The sequence below is a fragment of the Vigna angularis genome, chromosome 11 (genome assembly GCF_016808095.1).
Source record: "Vigna angularis cultivar LongXiaoDou No.4 chromosome 11, ASM1680809v1, whole genome shotgun sequence".
Taxonomy (NCBI): Eukaryota; Viridiplantae; Streptophyta; class Magnoliopsida; order Fabales; family Fabaceae; genus Vigna; species Vigna angularis.
Genome location: NC_068980.1, coordinates 3777945 through 3801175, shown reverse-complemented (window position 1 = coordinate 3801175; position 23231 = coordinate 3777945). Strand labels below are relative to the sequence as shown.

General features: G+C 32.6%; 5 protein-coding genes across 10 annotated transcripts; 3 read left to right on the top strand and 2 right to left on the bottom strand.

Annotated features, from left to right (window-relative positions):
• Positions 1 to 5783: 5783 nt before the first annotated feature.
• Positions 5784 to 6574, top strand: LOC108333056 (histone H2A). The gene is made up of 2 exons (XM_017568383.2): positions 5784 to 6085; positions 6184 to 6574. Exons 1-2 carry the CDS (start codon positions 5876 to 5878, stop codon positions 6421 to 6423), a joined length of 450 nt encoding a protein of 149 aa, XP_017423872.1. The 5' UTR covers positions 5784 to 5875; the 3' UTR covers positions 6424 to 6574.
• A 2682-nt stretch (positions 6575 to 9256) lies between these two features.
• LOC108333132 (histone H2A) lies at positions 9257 to 10050 on the top strand. Its single transcript, XM_017568475.2, has 2 exons — positions 9257 to 9569; positions 9663 to 10050. Exons 1-2 carry the CDS (start codon positions 9360 to 9362, stop codon positions 9900 to 9902), a joined length of 450 nt encoding a protein of 149 aa, XP_017423964.1. The 5' UTR covers positions 9257 to 9359; the 3' UTR covers positions 9903 to 10050.
• A 2062-nt stretch (positions 10051 to 12112) lies between these two features.
• Positions 12113 to 12907, top strand: LOC108334181 (histone H2A). Its single transcript, XM_017569875.2, has 2 exons — positions 12113 to 12423; positions 12522 to 12907. Exons 1-2 carry the CDS (start codon positions 12214 to 12216, stop codon positions 12759 to 12761), a joined length of 450 nt encoding a protein of 149 aa, XP_017425364.1. The 5' UTR covers positions 12113 to 12213; the 3' UTR covers positions 12762 to 12907.
• Positions 12908 to 13427: 520 nt separating this feature from the next.
• On the bottom strand, positions 13428 to 17000 carry LOC108334180 (ACT domain-containing protein ACR9). The gene is made up of 6 exons (XM_017569874.2): positions 16404 to 17000; positions 16092 to 16310; positions 15892 to 15997; positions 15049 to 15400; positions 14384 to 14668; positions 13428 to 13763 (listed from the first exon to the last, which is right to left on the bottom strand). Exons 1-6 carry the CDS (start codon positions 16564 to 16566, stop codon positions 13617 to 13619), a joined length of 1272 nt encoding a protein of 423 aa, XP_017425363.1. The 5' UTR covers positions 16567 to 17000; the 3' UTR covers positions 13428 to 13616.
• A 691-nt stretch (positions 17001 to 17691) lies between these two features.
• LOC108334393 (UDP-glucuronic acid decarboxylase 6) lies at positions 17692 to 22087 on the bottom strand. Of its 6 annotated transcripts, XM_017570215.1 has the most exons (14): positions 21889 to 22056; positions 21678 to 21747; positions 21135 to 21269; positions 20817 to 20903; positions 20612 to 20699; positions 19929 to 20020; positions 19788 to 19852; positions 19623 to 19711; positions 19385 to 19462; positions 19175 to 19268; positions 18853 to 18919; positions 18713 to 18776; positions 18562 to 18602; positions 17692 to 18298 (listed from the first exon to the last, which is right to left on the bottom strand). In XM_017570215.1, exons 3-14 carry the CDS (start codon positions 21243 to 21245, stop codon positions 18113 to 18115), a joined length of 1062 nt encoding a protein of 353 aa, XP_017425704.1. In that variant the 5' UTR covers positions 21246 to 21269; positions 21678 to 21747; positions 21889 to 22056; the 3' UTR covers positions 17692 to 18112. The 6 variants fall into 6 exon arrangements, with proteins under 6 accessions (XP_017425704.1, XP_017425706.1, XP_017425705.1 ...); XM_017570217.2 differs by lacking the exons at positions 21678 to 21747; positions 21889 to 22056 and adding an exon at positions 22063 to 22087; XM_017570216.2 differs by lacking the exon at positions 21678 to 21747 and having other exon boundaries at positions 21927 to 22064.
• Positions 22088 to 23231: the final 1144 nt, after the last annotated feature.

Sequence of the window (23231 nt, the reverse complement as noted above, 5' to 3'; positions counted from 1 at the left end):
ATAAGTTTTTTTTACATTAACTTATGTAAGTTAAAAACCTATTTTTGGAAGAGCTAGAATGTGAGCTTTTTATATTAGCTTATGAAATGGCTAATTTTAACATGTAGAAGAAGTTTATGTATTTATTTATTTTATTTTTCAAGTTCTTGTGGAGATGTTTATCCAAATAGAATCTTAATTTAATGCAATCTTAAGATTTTCTTATCTGTTGTTTTAGGGGAGTAATTTTTCTCTCAACTATTTTGGTAATTTTGGCATATTAGCTAGTGAGATGGAATCTATCATCTTTTCTTCACTGGTTGAGTGCACTGGTCAAGCTAAGAACATTTCGACAGATGAAGAGCCTCCGGGATATGGATGCTGAAGGAGTTAGTATTTTTGGTATGCTCACTCTGGTTGCATTCAGATTAAGTTGTCCCTGTTGTGAATTGTTTTCTTTTGGCCTATTCTGTGATGTGCAATTTTCGGAATTGGCTGAAGTTAAAGTGTTAGTCTTTCTTACAACCCACATTTTCTCCTAGTGGAACTGAGTGGTAACTAGGGAAGGAGGAACTCGAAGTGCTTACTTTATTGGGGGTACTAATCTGAATAGCTTTTGCAGTTACAGTCGAACTTAATTTTCATTGTAGAGCCTGTTGCATATATACCACCTTACCCTGGGATGGTAGGGGATGGTAAAGTATGCTTTTTACAGTGCCTGTTTCTCCTCTGTACTGGAGGTTTTTCAACCGGTCAATATGATAGCAAAATAATGTGTTCAATTATACATGTTCTCACGCAAATAACATAGTTCAGTATAAATGTCGGTTGCTAAGATGATTTTTATAGTAAAACATCCAGTGTGGCGCCCCGCATGCTGAAGTTAGAAGTCGTGGAGTCGTAGTTTTGGAACTCGTTTATTTTTCTGTAACATGTTAGTTTCTATGCATTATAATACATATCTCTATTACGGCTAGTCACGCAGGTCCAAGTTTGAGTTGTCATGTAAATATAACATTTCAATATTATTTGCCTCCATTTTTTCATTACATAATTAACATGATCACATTGTCCTGTAAATATTTTCATTAAATGGTATAGGCGGATTCTTGTGCAAAATTATTTAACCTTTCTAACTATGACCTTTGTTTGACTTATTTTAAAAAAGTTCTTGTAAGATACGTTTTTGCATGCTAATGTGACGATTGGCTTTAAATTTGAGAACTTATTTTTGTAAATTGTCAATAGAACACCTTAATTTAAAGAACATGATAATCTATGTATAGACGTCTCTTGCTAAGAAGTTTACAACTTCAAAACATTCGTCGTTAAATTGTTCTAGTAAAGTAGTAGTCATCGAGAACGAGTCATCAGAAAAATAGATAAATAACCGATGCCTTTCCTTTCTTCCATAAGACAGTAGGGTTTGGATATTTCACAGTTGGTCCATTGACAATATTTTTGCCCCGCAATATACGTACAAGCCTTTTATGCATTTCACGAATAAAGTGTTTTACTCGAATCAATGCATATTTGGGTGATAAGAAAAGTACTTCAAAGTATGATTTCTCGTTAAGCTCAAAGTGTTATTTCTTAGTCTCGAAGGAAAAAAATATTTGTCACTCTCTCTCTAAAGCAATTTGTTGCTCCAACTTCCATATTGAAATTGTTGGGTAAAGATTTCCACACTTAAAAGGATAGTATAACAACTTTTTGAAATAATAGTGTAATAATTAAACTATCAACGAATATATTATTTATGACAAACACATAACAATTAGTAGGTCTAAGCAAAGAAGCGATAACCATCCAAATTCAAAAGATCCAAAAAGAAAAATAAATGCATTGTCAATTATGGAGATTGAATTAAAATTTTGTTAGTACTCAACCCAATTTAATAATAATATTTTAATATTGCATTTTTCTAAGTATAAAAATGAAAGTTTCACAGTTAACTCCGTTTCTATCGTCATATTTCTATTTTTCACAATTACAAACCTAATTTCTCTAGGTTTTTGTTGAAGATTCATGATACGAGATTCATGTATGACTAATATCCTTTATTATCTTTCTAGCTAGAGGTGAAGATGATTTCATCGAACCAACAATTAAAATAAACATCTTGGAGAATCCCTGTATTCTTCCTTGGGATAGTCAATAACATTCCATGGATAAAGGTTGTCCGGAAATGGAAGTAAGGTAACATACTCGAATGCACACACAACTTAGGCTTTGTTAAAAGTTCATAATCAATTAGAGAGTATGATTAAACTTCAAGTCCATGAGATCCATGTTTCATACCACTTTATAATCCAATATTAAACTATTCATTTATTTAAAATTAAAATTAAAGTTTTTTTTGAAGATTGATCCAATAAAATTAAACTTTAACAACTCACTCATATTTAACCGTAATAAGAATTATCCATACTTTAATTTGACAAATTAAATAATTATATATAAATTTTAAAACTTTAAATTCAAGTTAAGTTTGATTTATCAAATTGAGTATGAATATAATATAACTGTATCGTTGCTTAGACCTACACGTTAACTTTCATTTTCTCTGTAAGTTTTAAAAAGAGTTAAAAATTTAGTCTATAATTGAAATCAAGTTACAAAAAGGATAATTAAACTAGAAGTTGATTTATATGAGAATTTTTAAAAAATTTTAAACCTATAAGTACTACTTAATCAAATAATATAGATAAATTAACATTCAATTCATTAAAAGTGTTGAATTGGTAAAACAAAATCAAATTTCAATTCAATATATATTTATATGTTATATTTATTTAAAAGATTCATATTTTTTTAAGAGTCTATTGGATTGACAATTTATTTAAGACAATGACTCGATTATTTTAATATTAAAAGTATAAATAGAGTTTTTATAAATGAGTTTCATTATTTCAAAACACATAATCTCTCTAAAAAACTTTCCTCTAGAACTCCCTCCCTTCTATTTAGGTTTTCTTACCGTTCGTTCATATATTTTAATATTAAAGACCGCTAGAGTGATCCTTGCAGCGAATTCTTCACTTCTGTTTGATTAGTTTCTTCAATAGAGTAAGTTGATTTTCTATCCTTTTATTGGTCATATCATTCTTTCTTTACATGTGACCCTTTTTGATTCACATGTAGTGTTTAGGTTTTTTTGCTAGCCTTTACTGATCAGTTGACCTAATGGTGTGCCTTGATCATGTATATGTTGTTTCTAGGGTCAAATAGAGTTTTTCGTGCGTTTGAAAGTGTTTTCAGGGTTCTTAATCAATTTAGAATCTCTCTCATGTAAAGGAAGCTATTGCATAGTTTTCATGTGATTGATACATTGTAACGGTTAATTGTATGCTTGTATGATGTTTTTCTTGTATGCTTGTATAATGTATTTCTTGTATGATTGAGTTGTGTGAATAAGAATTGGTGAATGAAGTTGAAATTAGGGTTATGAATTAATTCACTTGAATTGCATGATGAAAACGAGGATGTTGTCTGATTGGCATTGCAGGTAATGTTGTTTGAATCATTTAATGTAGTGAAATTTGAATTGAACATTTGTGTTGGCTATTAGAAAGAACTTCCTAGATAGACTAACATAAATTTTAAAAATTATGTTTTGCATAATTATGCAGACTCGTTGGATGAGAATATACTCGTTGGACGAAGTCAAAGTAAAATAGCTACTGACTTGGTGGTCACTAGGTAACAATAATCTCATTGGACAAATTCAAAGTCAAAGAACTTACTGGCTTAACATACATTGGGTGAGAATATAATCACTAGACGAAGTCAAAGCCAAATAGTTACTGACTTGGTGGTCGTTGGACAAAACCAAAGTTAGAGAACTCATTAACTAGATAATGGTTGGGCAAGAGTCTCACTAGGTAACTTTGAGGGAATTTAAGTCTGTGAGTTATAGTGATATTCTTGTGAGGGAGCTAATTGGTTGTTGGACGAGTGTGATTTTAGATATGTTTCATAAGCAAATTTATATTGTTGTTGAGCAAGATTAACAAAGTTTATCTCTATTTTCAAATGTTTTTTTCTGATGTGTTTTAATGTTTGATTTTGTAAATGTTAAATGTTAAAATGATTATTGGTTGGTGATGTTTATCCGATAATGGTTGGAACCAATCCAAGGAGAATTGGTCTCTGGTTTTGTTAGTTTTTCGATTGACATATATGGGGGGTGTTAAAAAGAAGTTATCTTGAACTTTAATAATTACTCACACTCAAATAAAGTAGAACGAGTTATGTGGTGAAACCATGGTAAAGACATATATCCAGATAATTCAATCCGGTGTTAAATGCTCGTATTAAATCATATTCTAGGACTCAACCTCAAGGGATTAAAGGGTTTCCTTCTCAATAACAATATCATTTTTTTAGGTCCACGTGCTTTCGGTATGGACAAACACGTCTAAGGAATATTTGTCCGCAGTTGGTTAGTGCTAAAAGATGCTTTAATTGTGGAAAAGAAGGGCACATTTTTAAAGGTTGTCCTTCTAACAGGAACACAATGACGAGACCCTTACCCCTACCCAAATCTTAGTTTCAGAAAGAGAAGACAAACCTCAACCTTTTAGGAGAGTTTATACTATGACAAGATAGAGGCACCCAAATCCATGTAACCTTATAGTTGGGTGTTGTGTGATAGTTGGTAAAAGTTTATAAGTACAGTTTGATTCTGGAGCGAAACTCCCTTTGTGTAAGAGTCTTGTGTTCAAAAGTTGAGTTTTCTTGTGAAAGAGTTATGGTCTGATTTAGTGGTATTTACACCAACTTGGGGTTTAGTCAAGACATCTCTAGTTTGTGCTAGATGTTTAGTGTTAGTAAAGAGACGTACGTTCAAAGTCAATCATATATATTTACCTCTATAAGGTTTGGATGTAATCTTAGAGTGAATTAGTTAACCGCCAATTGCATTTTTATTAATTGAATAAAAATAGATCGTTGTTTTTAAGTTTCATTATATCAAATACACAATTTCTCTAAAACCTTTCCTCTGTAATTCTCTATTCTCTTTAGGTAATGATATGATAGAACAATTCTATAATATTTTTTAGTAGTTTCCTATAAGAGTTTTTTTTTTTTTAAATTGATGTAGTTTTCGGTTGACATTGATAATTCTATTAATATCATATATATTTTTTATTATCGGTTCTAGTTTTTATCAATTTTATAATATTTTTTTAACTATTAAATAAGTTATTACATTTTTAATGTTTAAATATTTATTTTTTATTTTTATTTTATTTATTGTACGAAGAAAATTAATTATATTAGTTTATCAAATAACAACTAGGAGAAACATTTTTAATTATTCGAATACTATTAGTTTTTAATATTTACTTTTGATTGTCCTATAGATTACAAATGCAACCATCTTTTGATTTTTTTTTTCATTAAGTTAAAATCAGACTATCATTTCCTTTGGTAAGAGCTTTTGTTTGTAATTTTCACGTAATCTTAGTTTCCTACACGCGGTGTATACATATTTTAAACATTTTCAGGAGTTTTTGTTTTATAAATCATTTAAAAAATAACTGCAACCCTAACGTTAAACTTCGTATAGAATGTATTCGTGTTTATTTCCTATACCGGTGCATTTTAAAAGTGATAACAAATAAAAAATGGTACATGCTGGCAAAACAGTAGCTGATTGGTCATTTAGAAAAACACGGATCGCCAAATAGAGAAACATGAAGCGTCGATTAAATCCAATCCAACGGCGGATACGTGCGTGAAAACGGTATTCCTTTAATGAGAACGTGAGCGCGGAAAACTATATGTATAACACGGTGTCAACGCATCTTCTTCACAACGCACTCTTGATCTTTCTCATACCTCTCTCCCCTCTTATTGTTCAAGCGGAGTTAATTTGTAGGGTTCCGACATGGACGCCGGTGGAAAGATCAAGAAGGGTGCCGGAGGAAGAAAGGGTGGTGGGCCAAAGAAGAAGCCGGTCACTAGGTCCGTCAGGGCTGGTCTCCAATTCCCCGTTGGAAGAATTGGGCGTTACTTGAAAAAGGGAAGATACGCTCAGCGTGTGGGAACCGGTGCTCCTGTTTATTTGGCTGCTGTTCTTGAATACCTAGCTGCTGAGGTAACTTTACATTACCTACATCCTTCAGTTCCTGTTAAGTGTGGTTGGATTTGTGACGTGGCAATTAATTGTGTTTTGGTGTGAATTTGGTTGTGTAGGTTCTTGAATTGGCCGGAAATGCTGCACGGGACAACAAGAAAAACAGAATTATTCCCAGACATGTGCTTTTGGCTGTGAGGAACGACGAGGAATTGGGGAAATTGCTTGCCGGAGTCACAATTGCTCACGGTGGTGTGCTGCCTAACATAAACCCTGTTTTGTTGCCTAAGAAGACTGAGAAGGCTTCCAAGGAACCAAAATCTCCATCCAAGGCCACCAAGTCTCCCAAGAAGGCTTAGACTATATTTTAATTTAGTTCTGTAAATCAGTGTTTAGGGTACTCTGGTTGTTTCAAGAAAGGAATTTGTTGTTTAAAACACTGAAGTTTGGTCTAGTTGTGTACTTGAAGAAGTTTGTTCATTACATGAAAACCATCTTGTTTTCGCCCAATTTTCCCTCATCGTAACTGTTTATTTATTTATGCTATTCTTTACCTTTTCGATACAGGGGAATTAATTCCTGGGGTAGTGAGTGGGGAAGTCATTAAAGATTATAGAATGTTGTTTGCCATTTTCCTTGCGCAATTAATTGTTTAATCTGATTTTTAGTGGGCTCTGTTTTTTATTTGATTCAAGTAATTGTCATTCGAAGATTTTAATTTCTTATAAATACATAAACTGACTGCATTGCTCTGAAATGTAATCTTAAAAACGACTCATGGGCTGCTTGTTATGTTGAGACTTGACCAGTACTTGGTTATTGTTGGTTTTGAGCAAATATTTTGTTTATTGCTGGCGATCTGGAACCTGGTACAAATTGATGTATTATGTGTGAATTGTATCTAATGGGTGACGTATGTTTTGCAGCGTTCAGAGGTTACATTTTTCTTTGTAATGCGATAAATGTGGCTGTGAACTATATGGTGCATCATAGTAGGCACTAAGTACCACAATTTGAAAGTTTTCGTGCATTTTATTTCCTTTAAGGATTTAGAACCAAAGATTGAAAATGGGCAAGTGGAATTACAGAGCGAACACCTGGTGACCATATAAGTAATGATCAGAAAACACTAGATGGTTCATGGCGCATGTTGCCAAACGTATAATTTGTATACGTATTGTGGTGAAAAGATGCTGCTTTCCAACCCATTAATGTTCTTCTAAGCTATTCAGAATCTTATTTCTAGCAGCATTACCTGTTAACTGAAACTTTCAGTTATTATCCAAGAGAGATCTGTACGCCTCCCATTCATGAGAATGCAAGATGAGAAGACAACCAACTTGAATGAGTGGTTTTATGAGGGAAAATATTCAACAAATTGTCATGTTTATTACAAACGATTCAACTTTTAGATAAGATTTAAGGTTTTAAAGGTAGAATTTGTGAAAGTATGTTAATAATTTGACATATGTAATAGTTAAAAAACAAGTTCTAATGGATTAAAATGTAAGATTTTAAATAGTTAAAATCAATATAAAATAAAATTTGTTTTTGTTATGGGGTTGATGTTTGTTGTGTTATGTATGTGTTAAGCTCTAAATATTCGTTAAAGTTAGTAAACATTTTATAGTTATAGCAGTTAATTGTATTAATTATAATTACTTATCTTTTTATTTGAGTTTATATTTATAATTTTTGAAGTGAGTTTTTGATTAACACAAATAACTGTCTGATTTATTGTGTAAACCTGATTATATGACAAAAAAAACTACTTAAAAGATTAATTGAATTCTTATAAGAAAAAAAGATGGTTGTGAAATGAGTATATAAGTTAAAAACAAATAAAAATGATGCTGAAGAATAATATAAAACAAGCCTAATTAAAAAAATATATATAAAAAATCCAATAAAAAGTATTGAGTTTTTTGTGTTTGTTACACATGAAAGCAAGATGTTTCATGATTTTACTTATTGCTAAAACTAAATATTAACTCTACCTTATTCCTAGATAATTTAATTAATATATTTTCACTAATCAACCACTTGCATCAAATAGAATGTTTATAAGCTAAACAATATGCTTTATATGGATTGAAGTAGATATCATGAATCAAATATAGTCCTATAAATTATTTATTTGATTAAGAAGATTTCAACGTGTTGAAGTAGAAAATAGAGGTAAAATGTTGGCTGTGTGTTTGTATCTTAATGATCTTGGTTTTAATCACAAAAATGAGAAGATGGTCGAAGAACTTAAATGTTTTATGTTGCATGAATTTGATAAGATAAAACTTGAACAATTAAAATATTTTCTTGACTTAAAAGTTTTGTGAAGTTGAGGATAATTTATAAAAGTTTAATAAGGACGAATGTAATAAAATTCATTATCCAATTATTCATTATTTCAAACTCACATAAAATAAGAATTAAGTTAAAATCTACCACAGTCATTACAAGCAAGATAATTTGACATTGTAATTATTAGTTTGTTATTTAAGTATTATCAATTTTCAGTACATATGTTTAAATATTTTCGGGAGTCTTTTTTTTTTTTTTAGAAATCATTTAAAAAGTAACTACATCCATAACATAAAAAGAACCGCTTATATAGAATGTATTTGTATTTATTTTTTCCATATGATTTCATTTTAAAAGGGAATAATAGAAACACGTATACTTTTATCATAGATAATTTATTTAATTAAAAAAAAATAATTTAAATAAATATTAAGTTAAAAAGATAAAATAGTAAAATAATAATTTTATTTTACAAATAATTAAATTTAAGTTAATATTTATTTAAAAGATAAAAGTAAAAATACAATTATTTTAATTTAAAATAATAATTACTTAAAAGGATAAAATTAAAAAAATGTCTACCAATCCTTTACATATAAATAATAAATAAAAGAAATAGACATATATAAATAATAAAGAAAAGAAATAGACATATATAAATAACAAAGAAAAGAAATAGACATATATAAATATTAAAGAAAAGAAATAGACAGATATAAATATTAAAGAAAAGAAATAGACGCTGACAAAGCAGAACTTGATTGGTCACCTAGAAAAACACGGATCGCCAGATATAGAGAAACTTTAAGCGTGGATTAAATCCAATCCAACGGCAGAGACGTGCGCGAAAACGATATCCTTTTAATGAGAACTTGCGCGAGGAAAACTATATCTATAACAGGTGTCAACGCAACTTCTTCAGAACACACTCCCAACCTTTCTGATTTCTTGCTCCGTCTTTCTATTTTCAAGCGCATCTAATATCTAGGGTTTCGACATGGACGGCGGTGGAAAGATTAAGAAGGGTGCCGGAGGAAGAAAGGGTGGTGGGCCAAAGAAGAAGCCGGTCACAAGGTCTGTGAGGGCTGGTCTCCAATTCCCCGTTGGAAGAATTGGGCGTTACTTGAAAAAGGGAAGATACGCTCAGCGTGTGGGAACCGGTGCTCCTGTTTATCTGGCTGCTGTTCTGGAATACCTAGCCGCTGAGGTAGCTTTGCATTATTTGTATGAATCAATTGTTTGAGGTTATTTTTTGTGTTGTGGTAATTGACTATGTTCTGTTGTGGATTCGATTTTGTAGGTTCTTGAATTGGCTGGAAATGCTGCACGGGACAACAAGAAGAACAGGATTATTCCCAGACATGTGCTTTTGGCTGTGAGGAACGACGAGGAATTGGGGAAATTACTTGCCGGAGTCACAATTGCTCACGGTGGTGTGCTACCTAACATAAACCCTGTTTTGTTGCCTAAGAAGACCGAGAAGGCTTCTAAGGAACCAAAATCTCCTTCCAAGGCTACCAAGTCTCCGAAAAAGGCTTAGACTATGTTTCGATTTAGTTATGTATATCAGTGTTTAGGGCTCTTTGGTTGCGGCAAGAAGGGAATTTGATGTTTTAGCTATACGTTTCGTCTAATTGTGTTTTGTGAATTTTGTTCATTAATGTGAAAACCCTCTTGTTTTCGACCAATCTTATTCTATATTCACTCTCGTATTTTATCTTTTTGATACAGTGAAACGAATTCCAAGTATTATGTGTGGGTAAGTAAATAATGTTACGAATGATTTATGCCAAATTTCGTGGTGCAATTAATGGGTTAATCTGATTCCTAATCTGTTAATATGTTTAAGCTTCTAATTATTCTTCTCTTTAAGCTAACGGCAACAGAAACATTAGGAGCAAATATTTGCTTACTTCAAATGCTGTTGAACCTGCTGCAAGTTGATGTTTTATGCGTGAGTTTTGTCTAATGATTGACATTGAATTATCTCGTGCCAGACTCATCTCACTTATCCCATGGTAATTTGTAATTTCTACATGCCAAGCTCATTGGGCCTATGGTAACCAAACATCAAAGTTTCAGCCACCCATTTCGCCTAATCATATCAACTTCCGACTCTTGATATTATCATATATTTAGAGTTCAGGTTCATCAACAGAAATGGTTCCATTTATGAAGCTCTTTGCATGATGAGAATGAAATAAAGGAACCTACCTCTGAAGTTGATGTAAGCAAATCCTTTCAGTAATGAAATTGAAGTCTTACTGAAATGACCCCATAAATATGAAATTATTGTTATATCAAGCTCTGCCACATATGCTATAGAGTCCCAGAAGGCTATTTATTCAGGGATATATTGAGAAATTGCAGTCATTAAAATAAAAATGAAAGTCTTGTCAAACGTATTCAAAGAATTTTGCAAAGCAAATATTTTTACTCCCTCCTCAATCACATATTGGTTAGAGGATAACAACATTACATTGTGTCCTAATTCAGTGTAGTGACCTTAACTAAATATATGACCTTGATTTTTGAAGTGGTTTGTCTTTTATGCATTCTAGTCATTTATTTTTTCCACCCAGAGGTTATTTTCTTTTTCAAGTGTCTTCTTTTATTGCATAGATATGTTGTATTACTTCTTGTTTTCGATTAAAATAGTATTCACCTTGTCCAATTCACAAGGAGGTATCCAACACTCTTTTTGGATGATGCTCTAATAAAACGCTTTATCCTAATGGATTTTAGGTGAGTTTTTTTTCTTCTTTAAATATTTTTGACAATTTTTAATAAATTCAAACATAATAAAATAATAACTATTTTAATAATCATATTACCTTGTTTAACAGAAAAATTTAACAATAAAGATTCAATTAAAAAAATAAATTTATTAAAAACTTAAAATATAATTAAATCATTATAAAATATTAAAAGAATAAATGTTTTATTGACAGTACTTTGAATCATAAATCAGACTAATATATAGCCTTACATCTATAAAATTTATGCGCTATATAAGGGTTTGTTTCCTACTAATACGGTGGACTTGTTTAAAAGAAAAAACATAATTGCTACTAAAAATATATAATCAGATCACTCACTAAGAAAGATAAATCTACACATTACCGAGCCTTGTCTATTCTGATTAAGTGGAAGATCATAAAAGTAGGAAAAAACAACCACATATATCAAAGTCATCGCAATGATTACAAGAAAGGCCTAAACACATATTTTCTATCTTTTCTACGTAATTTATTGTATGAAAATAATTAATTATATATTTTATCAAAGAATAAGTATGAAAAACATTTTTCATCACTCTAATACTTTATGTTTTTAATATTTCCCTATATATTGCAAGTGTAACTAGCGTTTGATCTTATTTTAGTAAGTTAAAAAGCTAAGTTATCATTTCCTTTAAATAGCAGGAAACGCTTTTGCAAGAGATTTTGTTTTTAATTTTCATATAAATCTTACTTTTTACACGCAGTGTACATATATTTAATTATTTTCAAGAGTTTTTGTTCGTAGAAATCATTTAAAAGATAACTACATCAATAAGGATGCATTTTAAAAGTGATAATAAAGAAAAAACAAAAACGCAGACAAAACAGCATCTGATTGGTCAATTGGAAACACACGGATCGCCATAGAGAGAAATATGAAACGTAGATTACATCAAATCCAACGGCGGATATTTGCGTGAAAACCGTATATCCGTGCAATCTGAACTTGAGCGCGGAAAACTATATCTATAGCTGTCTGAGCTCTTTCTTCTCATTACACTCTTAACCTTTCTAATTTCTCATTCCCCCACCTATTTTCCAAGCGCATCTAATTTCTAGGGTTCCGACATGGACGCCGGTGGAAAGATTAAGAAGGGCGCCGGAGGAAGAAAGGGCGGTGGCCCAAAGAAGAAGCCGGTGGCAAAGTCCGTCAGGGCCGGTCTCCAATTCCCCGTTGGAAGAATTGGGCGTTACTTGAAGAAAGGAAGGTACTCGCAGCGTGTTGGAACCGGTGCACCAGTATATTTGGCTGCTGTACTTGAATACCTAGCTGCTGAGGTAACCTAACATTAATTACATTAACCAGTGATTCTTAACTGCGGTTATTTTTTCGATTGTGGCGATTGATTGGTTCTGGTGTGCATTGGATTGAGTAGGTGCTTGAATTGGCTGGTAATGCTGCTCGTGACAACAAGAAGAACAGGATTATTCCTAGACATGTGCTTCTGGCTGTGAGGAACGATGAAGAATTGGGGAAATTGCTTGCTGGAGTCACAATTGCTCACGGTGGTGTGCTGCCCAACATTAACCCTGTTTTGTTGCCTAAGAAGAATGAGAAGGCTTCCAAGGAACCCAAATCTCCATCCAAGGCCACCAAGTCCCCCAAGAAGGCTTAGACTATATTTTAAGTAGTTATGTATACTAGTGTTTAGGGTTCTTTTGTTGTAAAAGGAATATTTCATGTTTGAAACGCTGTAAGTTTCGTCTAATTGCGTGTGAAGGAGTTTATGATTTAATAGAAAACCCTCTTGTTTTCGGCCAATATTCTTCCTATGCTAACTGTTTATTTATTTTTGGTTTGCTTTATCTTTTGGATACTGAAATTTGAATTCCTATGATTCTGAGTTGGTAAAATAATTGATTATACGATGTTGTGTTTCAATTATAAATGGCGCAATTAATGGGGTAATCTGTTTGGTAACGGGCTCTGTTTTTGCATTTAAAGTCATTGTCTGTCGAAGCTTTTAATTATTCTTCAATTTTGCATTCCTACAAGTACTCTATTAGCTGTTTTGCGCTGAAAGATCAAGGATTTATAAATTCTGAGACTTGACCATGACTTGCTAATTGTGGTCTTTGTTTTCTTTGGTCTGTTGAACTCCGAGTTTGTTGTGAGTTCGGGGTAAAGAGTTTCGAAAATGTTTGATGTAGATGCTGAGATGACGGAAGTAGAAATTGGTGTCTTATCCGTGAATTGTTTCTAATGGTTGACTAATACGATGCATCGTTGAGAGATTGAATTTTATCTTTAATGCGATAAACGTGGAAGGCACCAAGCAACACAATCTGAAACTTCTCGTGCATCGTATTTCATTTAAAGCCATAAAACCAAGAACACAAACATGGGTAGTGGAACTACAGGGTGAAAACCCAGTGACCATTTAAGTACTAATCGTAAGACACTCGATGGTACATGGCTCATAGTGCAACACCCACAATTTGTATACATATTGTGATGAAAAAAATACTACTTAGCAACCCATTAAGGTTCTTCTAACCTTATTTACAATCTTATTTTTAGCAGCAACACCTGTTAATTGAAACTCACAGTTCTCATCCAAGAGAAATCTGTAGACCTCCCATTCACGCTCTGAAGTTGAATGCCTTCCTACTTCAGCCTGTCACAAAACGGAACCAAGTGATTAGTCTTTTTGTTTTTCACTATCTAACGGAAAAATCAGATAAGATTAATGACAGCTCTCTCCAAGCTCCGAGAGTGCAAAACAAATGAACTCCATGCCAAAAAATCAAGGAGTTTAAATTTGATGCAGTGCGATATAATTTTTTTTTTTTCTGTTAACCAGTTAGAAAATCACAGTAGCTATAATTGATAATATTGGTTATTGTTAAGAAATCCAACATATCATATATTATGACTTTTTTTTGGATAATAATATAAAAGCCTTTTACTTTGTCAGTGAATTTGTTGTTTACTCCAAATCAAAACATCCTTACATATGGACCCATTTGTTTTAAAATTGGATAGAATTGTTGAATGTAAATAACTAAATTGGGACGTGTATCCAAATTAATGACAGTGAAATATTTACAGTGAAATTTGCATTTTTTCGAAACAGTGAGAATTGTTTTCCCAATGCCTAAACAAACAGATAGATTATATATGAAAGGAGCTAAGTTACAAACACAACTATATATGCAAGCTTATTTTGAAATGCAGTTATATTTTATATCTACAAAGATATTCCAGACTTGCTATCACATTTCTGAATTTTCTTACCGAGAAAACACAAATTCCAAGTGTTTTGAGAGCCAAGGTGACATCATAAAAAACTCGAGGTCTTCCTTTTCCAGATAGCTCAACTGGATTAGCGACCAACAGTTCGGTATCTGGTCCTCGGTTGGCAATGATTACTCGCAATGGATGAAGCATTTCCAGTTTCAAACGAGAGCATAGTGTACTCTGCTTCTCCAGATCCAAAATCTTTTTTCCTTCTTTCTGCTGAATAAATATATCTAACTCACGATATCCCATGGAATTGGGTGAAAATCGGCCGTATGAAATCTAAGAAGAAAACTTTACAAGTGTCAGAAAACTGCTAAAATGCTTTAGTTGACAGAAAAAACAGAAATTCAAGACATTTTCAATTTTGATTCAAATAGATTTTATCCATGATAAGATGAATGATTACTGATATACGAGAGCCACTTCAGAAGTTTGTACCATCTAATTTCCTCAATCAAAATGTTGTCTCCTAAAAGTAACTAATACGTTCACAAAACAGATAAAAAAGTATGGAAATCAACCCACAGATTTTCGAAATCAGATGCATGATTGTTGTTTTTCTAGCTTTAGAAAAACACGGAACTTAGAGGAAACTAGAGGGAAGTGAGAAGCTAACAAGGAAACCGTGCTACAAATAATCTTGGTAGAGAAAATTATACCTTTATATTCATGTCCTTCAATGTTCTCATAATGTCATAAAGAAGACCCTTGTGATCAGCACATCGTATTTGAACTAGCGTGTGAGCTGGGCTTAAGGAATTGTCTAGTGTTACGATGGTTTTCTTCAACTTCGCCATATCAGGGCTAAGAGCTTGAGAACGAACTTCATTATCTGATAACTCACATCGAAATAACTCCTCAGCTAACGCAGGAGACAGAGAGGAGATACCCTGATTATATTCATACTCTGAACCCGTCAATTGAAGTTCACAGCTGATACACGAGTCTCGCAGAACAGCATTCAGTCTTTCACATGTCTCATCTTGTCGCTTTCTCGTGTGTAAGAGTTCCCTAAAATAAATTTGAAGCAAATGCTGATAACTTATAAGCAGCAGAATTCACTCGAAACATAATTAGCAGTTGATAAGCTACATTAAGATGTTATAACCAAAATATTGGCAATAACTTGGTCAGCCATGTAAGATAAACCTTAATGCATGATAACTTTATAGAGTTTTAAGATTTATCGTATCTTGCCAAGAGTCTTTTATAAGTACTTTTAGAAAGAAAATGATAAGGAGAAATGAAATAAACTTTCTTGTATAAACTTTTGCAAAATTAGATTTTGAATATGCACAAGTTCATTTAACTAAGCAAAAAGACTTATTTCACTTATTTAGTTTAATTTTCTTTTACTTGAAATACTACAGATGTTCAGCCAAAGCAATTCTTAGATAATTACAGAAACTTTACAGAAAATAGGATTATCAACATACTCCATCGAGAACATTACAGAAACTTTACATTCTTGATTTTACGAATCAAATTCTTGACTCACTCACCTGTTATCTGTCACGAAAAACAGGTCCAACACTCTACCATCCGGTGTTGTGGTCACTTTCACCTTTTGAATGGTAAGTTCAAGCTCCGAGAGCACTTTTGTTACATCTACAACCATCCATAAACAACATCAACAAAGAGAATTAGAACAAACAAAACACACCAAACGAAACATGATTTCAAGCGACACTATTTCCATTACCGTGTAACAACCCCTTTCGATCAAGGCAACAGAACTTCAACAGATAGACAGGAGAAGATCTGGAAGGCTGCTGGACGAGATAAAAGGAGGCTAAACAAGGAGGACAAATTCCCTGAAGTCGTTCTTTGAGGATCAGATAAGACGAATTCATGGGAAGCAACAGGGACTGTGGAATAACCCACAACACAACATAACACCAAACACCATCGGTTGAAACATCTAAAGCAAAAATTCAAAAGTGGTCCATTAAAGGCATTAAAATAGAATGAAGAATCAAATGGGATCAAGAAAGTGTTTGGAGACTGAAAAAACCTCCTTTGAAAATGCAGAGACCGAAATCGAGAATGATACTGCAGATATCGCAAGCGAGGCCGGTCTTGTCGGGGCAATTGACGGTGACGATGAAAGGGTCGCCGGTCTTGTTCGGATGCTGGATTTGAACGATGTCGTCATCGGCGCCGGAGACTCCCATCATAGGAGTCACAAAGCACACAAAGCAATGTACAGTTGGCAGGTCAAAGAAAACTATTGTTGGTTAAGGTTAAAGTTAAGTTTTGGGTAATATTATTTTCATGGGAGTATGCCAAATCGAAGACAGGAACCTATGTATGCATGATGACACTAGGAAGTGTTTTTTTTTTCTTTTTTGTAGCGTGATGGTTATTATGTTTGCAAGTTGCAAGTGGTGGTGATTGAAGAAGCACACGTCAGCAATGGCGAAAGCACTGTAGTTGAGGTGGCGGGATATGGTGGTTACTGTGGTTAACTTTTTGATTTCTGCGGCTATGATTTCATCTAATCAGCTTCCATTGTGCTTATCACGTTATGCTCATGAAACAAAAAGGGAAAGGAGTAAATTCTAGCAAAGACTAGGATATTCCGCACAGGGAAAACAAACACAATCCAATGATAAAATCAAATCCATGGTCGGATTTTGATGCACCTGTTGGGGGCTTGTTTTCCAGATAATTGTGAGAAAATGATGATTGGACCAATTCTGGTTTCGTATATGGTTTTACTTTTTACTATTTTTGAATAATTTTTTGTTTATTTGATTAACCTAAGTAACGAAGAATTTTAGTAAAAGTCAATATAAATTATCCAAATAAGATCCTTGTTTTGATCAGAGAAGAATTACAAAACTTATAAAAATGCATCTCAGATTTGTATAAGTTTAATAATCACACACTACACAACTTCTTACACCGTTAATTAATACAAAATATTCTTATACACGATTTTTGAAGAAATTATTATAAAATTAAATATTTGTAAAATACAACTGGATAACAAAAGAAAAAATATGATTGAATAATAATATAGAAAATATTTTTAGTTTCAGTGTATTTTATTCAATTGAGCAATATATTTAATTTTACTTTTTTTGGGGTCTCAAAAACAAATTTCGACTTTTAACTGATCAAGTACTAATCTGTTTATAAATTAGTTTTTGACAAGTTATTCAAAAGAATGTAATTATTTTTTTTCTCGTGATACTCGTACAATTGTTTTTACTGTTTTCAAAATCCTTAAAACTGCAGAAAATAATAATCTAAAAGTAACTGAGATTAGTTCCTTCCAACACCAGACAAGATGATAATGAAGCTTGAACATAACTTTATTACAAAACAATCGTTGTCAATTATACAACATAAAATGAATTTCGATATTGTGAATCAGTTTCACTTCAAAGTAAATGGCATGACTCCACACTAAATAACATCCTAAAGCTCAGTTCTCCAAGACTTTAAAGAAAGAAAAGTTGAAAATATAACCAGAATACAGGAAAAAAAAAGCTCAATTCACTCGTCTTTTAACCCGCAAAATTTGAAGTGACATGATGTAGTCTTTTGCCAAATGAAAACAAAATATAGCAGTGTGATAGCTATAGACTCCAAATTTTAGGTACCCCAACGTTCTCAGTATCATAATACCTATAATGATGAAGGTTTTGAAAACAGCCAGACTCATTTCACTTATTATTTCTACTTTTGACATGCCACCAAAGGAGAGAAATTCAGCTACTTCTTCTTGTCAACTCCAAGCCTCAGACGGAAATTTTCTTCCATAAGAGGAAGACCATCCCTCAACTTCACCTTTGGCTCCCATCCCAACAATTCTTTTGCTTTTGTTATGTCTGGTTTTCTTTGTCTCGGATCATCAGGAGTGTTCTCCACCATCTTGATTTCAACATCAGGATTGATAAGCTGCAACCACTCACAAAGCATTAGATGAAAACTTTTAGCAAATGTTTTCATTCAAACACTGCACATAAATATAGATGATGATGTATTATTGATTTGGTACTATGGACATGCTGTTCTACTCCAGGAAATAGCCAGATATGGGCAACCAAGGATTCCAAGCGACATTTTACTACTCACAGCTTGAACTTGATGAAAGCAAGCGTGTGAATAAAAAAAGGAGAATTGAATGCTGCTTGCAAAGAAAATAAAGGCTTAAAACTTACCTCTTTCACAGTCTGAGCAAGTTCAATCATTGTAAATTCACCTGAAATGTAAATGTACTCTGGTAAGTAACTGGGTGCAGAGAAAGTAAACATACTTTCCCAACTAAGGAACTAAGAAAACTCAAATACAGGTATTACAGTAGAAACTAACCGGGGTTTCCAAGGTTGATTGGCCCGGTGTTTGGCCCTTCCATGAGGCGAATAAGACCATCAACCTGGGACATGTCATAAAAATCATAATCACATTCAGGTAGTAGTAATTCAAAGATACAAAGATTACGGGATATATACCAGGTCAGAGACATAACAGAAACTTCGAGTTTGAGTTCCTGGACTTTGGACTGTCAAGGACTCCCCCCTATAACGAACCATTGATTATATAATGAGATTGAATCAAAATAACAATAAGTCTAAGAAAGAAAAAAAAATTATAGCGAGTCACCAAACTTAAAGTATTAAAATTTAAAACAATTATATTATATCAATGATCGATCTAGAGTTGCAATCAAGCATGATCATTGAACAAATCATGCAATGGTTAAACCATAACAAAACATGCAGAGGTAACAACATTATAGCACGAATTTATACCAGAAAACAGTCAAGTAATTACCGAAGTGCTTGAGCAATGAAATTGCTAACAACACGCCCATCGTCAATATTCATGCGTGGTCCATATGTGTTAAAGATTCTTGCAATGCGTATTTCTATTTTGAAAAGATAAAAACACCGCGAAGAGTTAAAAAACTAAAGGAAACACTTACTGCATACGCCTTAGAAAAAATAAGAAGCTATTATGAGGAAAAGAAGACATGAAAATTACCAATCCCATGCTGCCTATGGTAATCAAACATCAAAGTTTCAGCCACCCGTTTCCCCTCATCATAGCAACTACGGACTCCTGATATCATCATATATTAAAGACCTCAGACTACAGCTTTAAGAATATGCATAAAAGGATACATATATCTCCAGTAATTTAGAGTTCATATTCATCAATGGAAACAGTTCCATTCAAGAAGCTCTTTTATTCAAGATGGGAATGAAATAAAGGAACCTACCAATTGGGTTAACATTTCCCCAATAGCTTTCAGGTTGAGGGTGCACAAGAGGATCTCCATATACCTCAGAAGTTGATGTAAGCAAAATCCTGTCAGTAAAATTCAAACTAATTAAGACCAACTAATGGCAGCGAATTGAGATTATCGTTAAAAAAGAATCATAACCTTGCTCCTACTCTCTTTGCAAGCCCAAGCATATTGAGAGTGCCTATGACATTAGTCTTTATAGTCTGTAAAGCAATCACTCCCTTAAAGTTAGTATGCATGTGAAGTACTAGAAAGGCAAATAGACTCTCAAAATTATACCTTCACTGGATTGTATTTGTAGAATATAGGAGAGGCAGGGCATGCAAGATGGTAGATCTGATCAACCTCTATCAGCAAAGGCTCCGTGACATCTACCAATGTATCAAATTCATAATTAGCATCAACATCATTGGTTTACAAAAATGATCTAGTAATGCTGAACATAGTAATGCAGAATCAGTATCTGACAGCAACCCAAGCCACCCAAAAGGATTAAGTCAATATAGAAAATGGTTTTAACCGGCAAGTAGTGAGTCTTTTATTTATTTGATTCCCTTCTGTTACTCGATTGTAGCCAATTTTTGAAACATGTTTTTTCTTATATATATTTCCTGGATGGATGAAAGAAGGCAGAGAACTATGATTTACTCTTATTTGTATCCCTTTAGTTAGACATAACTAGTCAATAGAATAGTATCCTATCAGCATTAGTTCATTATTGTTCCCTTACAACAGCATGGGATGGTTAACTAACTGGTTATTAAATAAACAGTTTAAAAATAATGATTTCTTTAATTCATGGTGTAACAACTATGAAGCTTACGCTGAATGCAAAAGATCTACAAGCTCAAATATATCAGCTTACTGAGCAAAAAATAAATCAACAAAAATCTTCACTTTATCTTGCTTATGACAATTTCATTGGCATTGATAGTTGACAGTAAAAAAAGATGATACTTTACCATGACGGATAAGCTCAAATCTTGGATGGCCAATCCATTTTTTGAGGTTGTCCTTGGATCCAGTGAAGTAGTTGTCAGCAACAATGACCTGATTAAACACAATGATATTGTCGCATAACTTTATGAAATCAAACTTAGTTCCAGATGCTGTATTTATCAAATATAGGATGATTACAGGTTATGAGCAAAAAATCAACCAGCTGACCTCATTTTTTTCATTTTCCATCAATCTGTCAACTAAGTGAGATCCAATGAATCCAGCTCCTCCAGTGACCAAGATCCTCATGTTGGACTATTATCAAGAATGAAAGAGATACATGTAAACATGGCATCAAAACGAGACAAAATGGCCATCCTCAAAGTAACCATTTTCTAAATTTACTAACACCTCATGATCATTAGTGTACTTTTAGTAAAAAAAATGACACTAAATAACTGAACGAACATGAAATTGGATCAAAGAAGAAACGTAAATGATCTTGTATGGAAAATGATAGTCAAGCTAAAAGGATCAATGCTTCACCTGAAAAAATTTGGAAAAGCGCAGGGGAGATGGTGAAGGAGGTGTCTTTGTTGTTGTTATTGATGTTGTCGTCTGGTGATGTCCATTACCATTGGAAGAATCCGTTGCCATTGTTTGGACCTCAGAAATTAATTCCTACACAAATGTTCGGGTGATCAATGCTTAGCACAGAACATTTAAACTAAATAAGATATAAATTTCCCAACCCAAATCATGTGAACTGATATCTATTTAAAAGGGGTCAATTGGAGCAACAAATAGGGAAAAGAGTGACAAATGCCATTAAAAGCAATCAGAATAAGAAAGTAACAGAGCAAGTCAAGCACCTGATCTCAAAAGAACACCAAGATATATAGCTTCACAAAAGCACCAAACCAAAACCCTAACCACTCTTGTCTTACCACTACTGCAAGATCGCAGACCCATTTATATAGATGAATGACAACCAAGATATGAAAAATTATTCCACCAAACTTCTAAATTCAATTTGGAAGTTTGATAAAAAAAAAATCAAAACTTTAAGCATAGAATAGATAAAATTACCCCCTGAGAAACATAATTCAATTTGGAAAGCTTGAAAGTCACGGAAAGTTGAAGGACATAATGAAAGCTCCTGGACAACGACAATAGTAATGGAAATCACACCAAACTATTATTCTGCAGTAAAGATTCAGAAAAGAAAAACCAAACCAAACCCGACACAACCAAACCAAACCCCACATTGAATTTTGCTTCTATGACTATAATTTACTACCTAACAGAAGATGATGGATCGAATGATAGGAATTATACTTTGATATAAGTGCAATTCAATTCATTTTGAAGAATATCATATCATCTCTGTCATTTTGCGAGACGAAATTGAATTTGGTGAAGTGCATGAGAATGGAAGTTTCTCAGCAGTAACACTAGGTTTGAGGTTACTTACACTTACACAATGCGCAGTGCAACGTGAACTGGCAGGCAGATAAGGTACTAGCTTCCATGTTTTGACGAACTGGTAGGTCCCTCAGTTACGATAAAATGTTGTTTAAAAAATAAACAAGGAAAAATTTTGTTTACTACATTTTTTTATTAGAATAAAAATTCTAGGTAGTTTAATTATTTGGTTACATCTTCATATTAATCTAAAGGAACCAACAACCCTAAAGTATAGATCTATAATTTGAAAAAACAACATTTGCTATAATATTTAAAAAAAAAAAAAATCCTAATTTTGAAATATTTAAATACAATTATGTCATCACTTAAACATATTTACTTTTAAATTATGGCGGAAAATATAACGATAAATATTAAAGAACTAGTCAATGAAAATCAAATAACGATTTTATTAAAAATGAAAAACGTACGAGTCAAATCATACATATTATTTCAGTTTAATATCTAATATATATCTTGTAGTTACACTAAAAGTTATTGTGTAATTATTTTATATTTATTAATAGTTACTTTGACAATTTTTCAAATGCTTTTATTTCAATGGAATTAATTTCCTTTTAACTATTAATTAATAGTATCCAATTCAAAGTTAATCTTTAAGCCTTTAGTTAATTAATTAAATTGTTGTAATAAAAAAAACATTCTACCAACGTCTCAACTATCCGTTTTAGACTATGTGGTAAATAAAGTTTAAATTGTTGAAATATTATAATATGTGTGTGCACACTCTCGGGGAGAAGTGTTAGTCAAATATTCAATTCTATTAAATCTTCAATTCGATTAAGATGCTAGTCACTAGCTAGATTCATCATCATTCAATAACTGTAACCCACTTTGAAGAACTAACAAAAAATTCATGTAAGAATTTCAACTGTAGATGAAGAAAATTTCAACTGCACTGCTTTTGTGTGGAAATTCTCATGTTGCACTCAGTCTAGAAGTGTGTACCTTTTTTTCTCGACCTGTTCATGCTATGAGTTGAATGATGTTAATGATGGCAAGCAGCCACCTTTTTTTCTTCTTCGAATCCGGATACAATATCTACCTTTTCCACTTTCAATAAAGATACATATTTTTCTATGGTAATGTTTTTCTTTATTAATTTATGTTAAAAATATTAAAAATTAATTAAAAGTAAGAAAATTTGTATTCAGA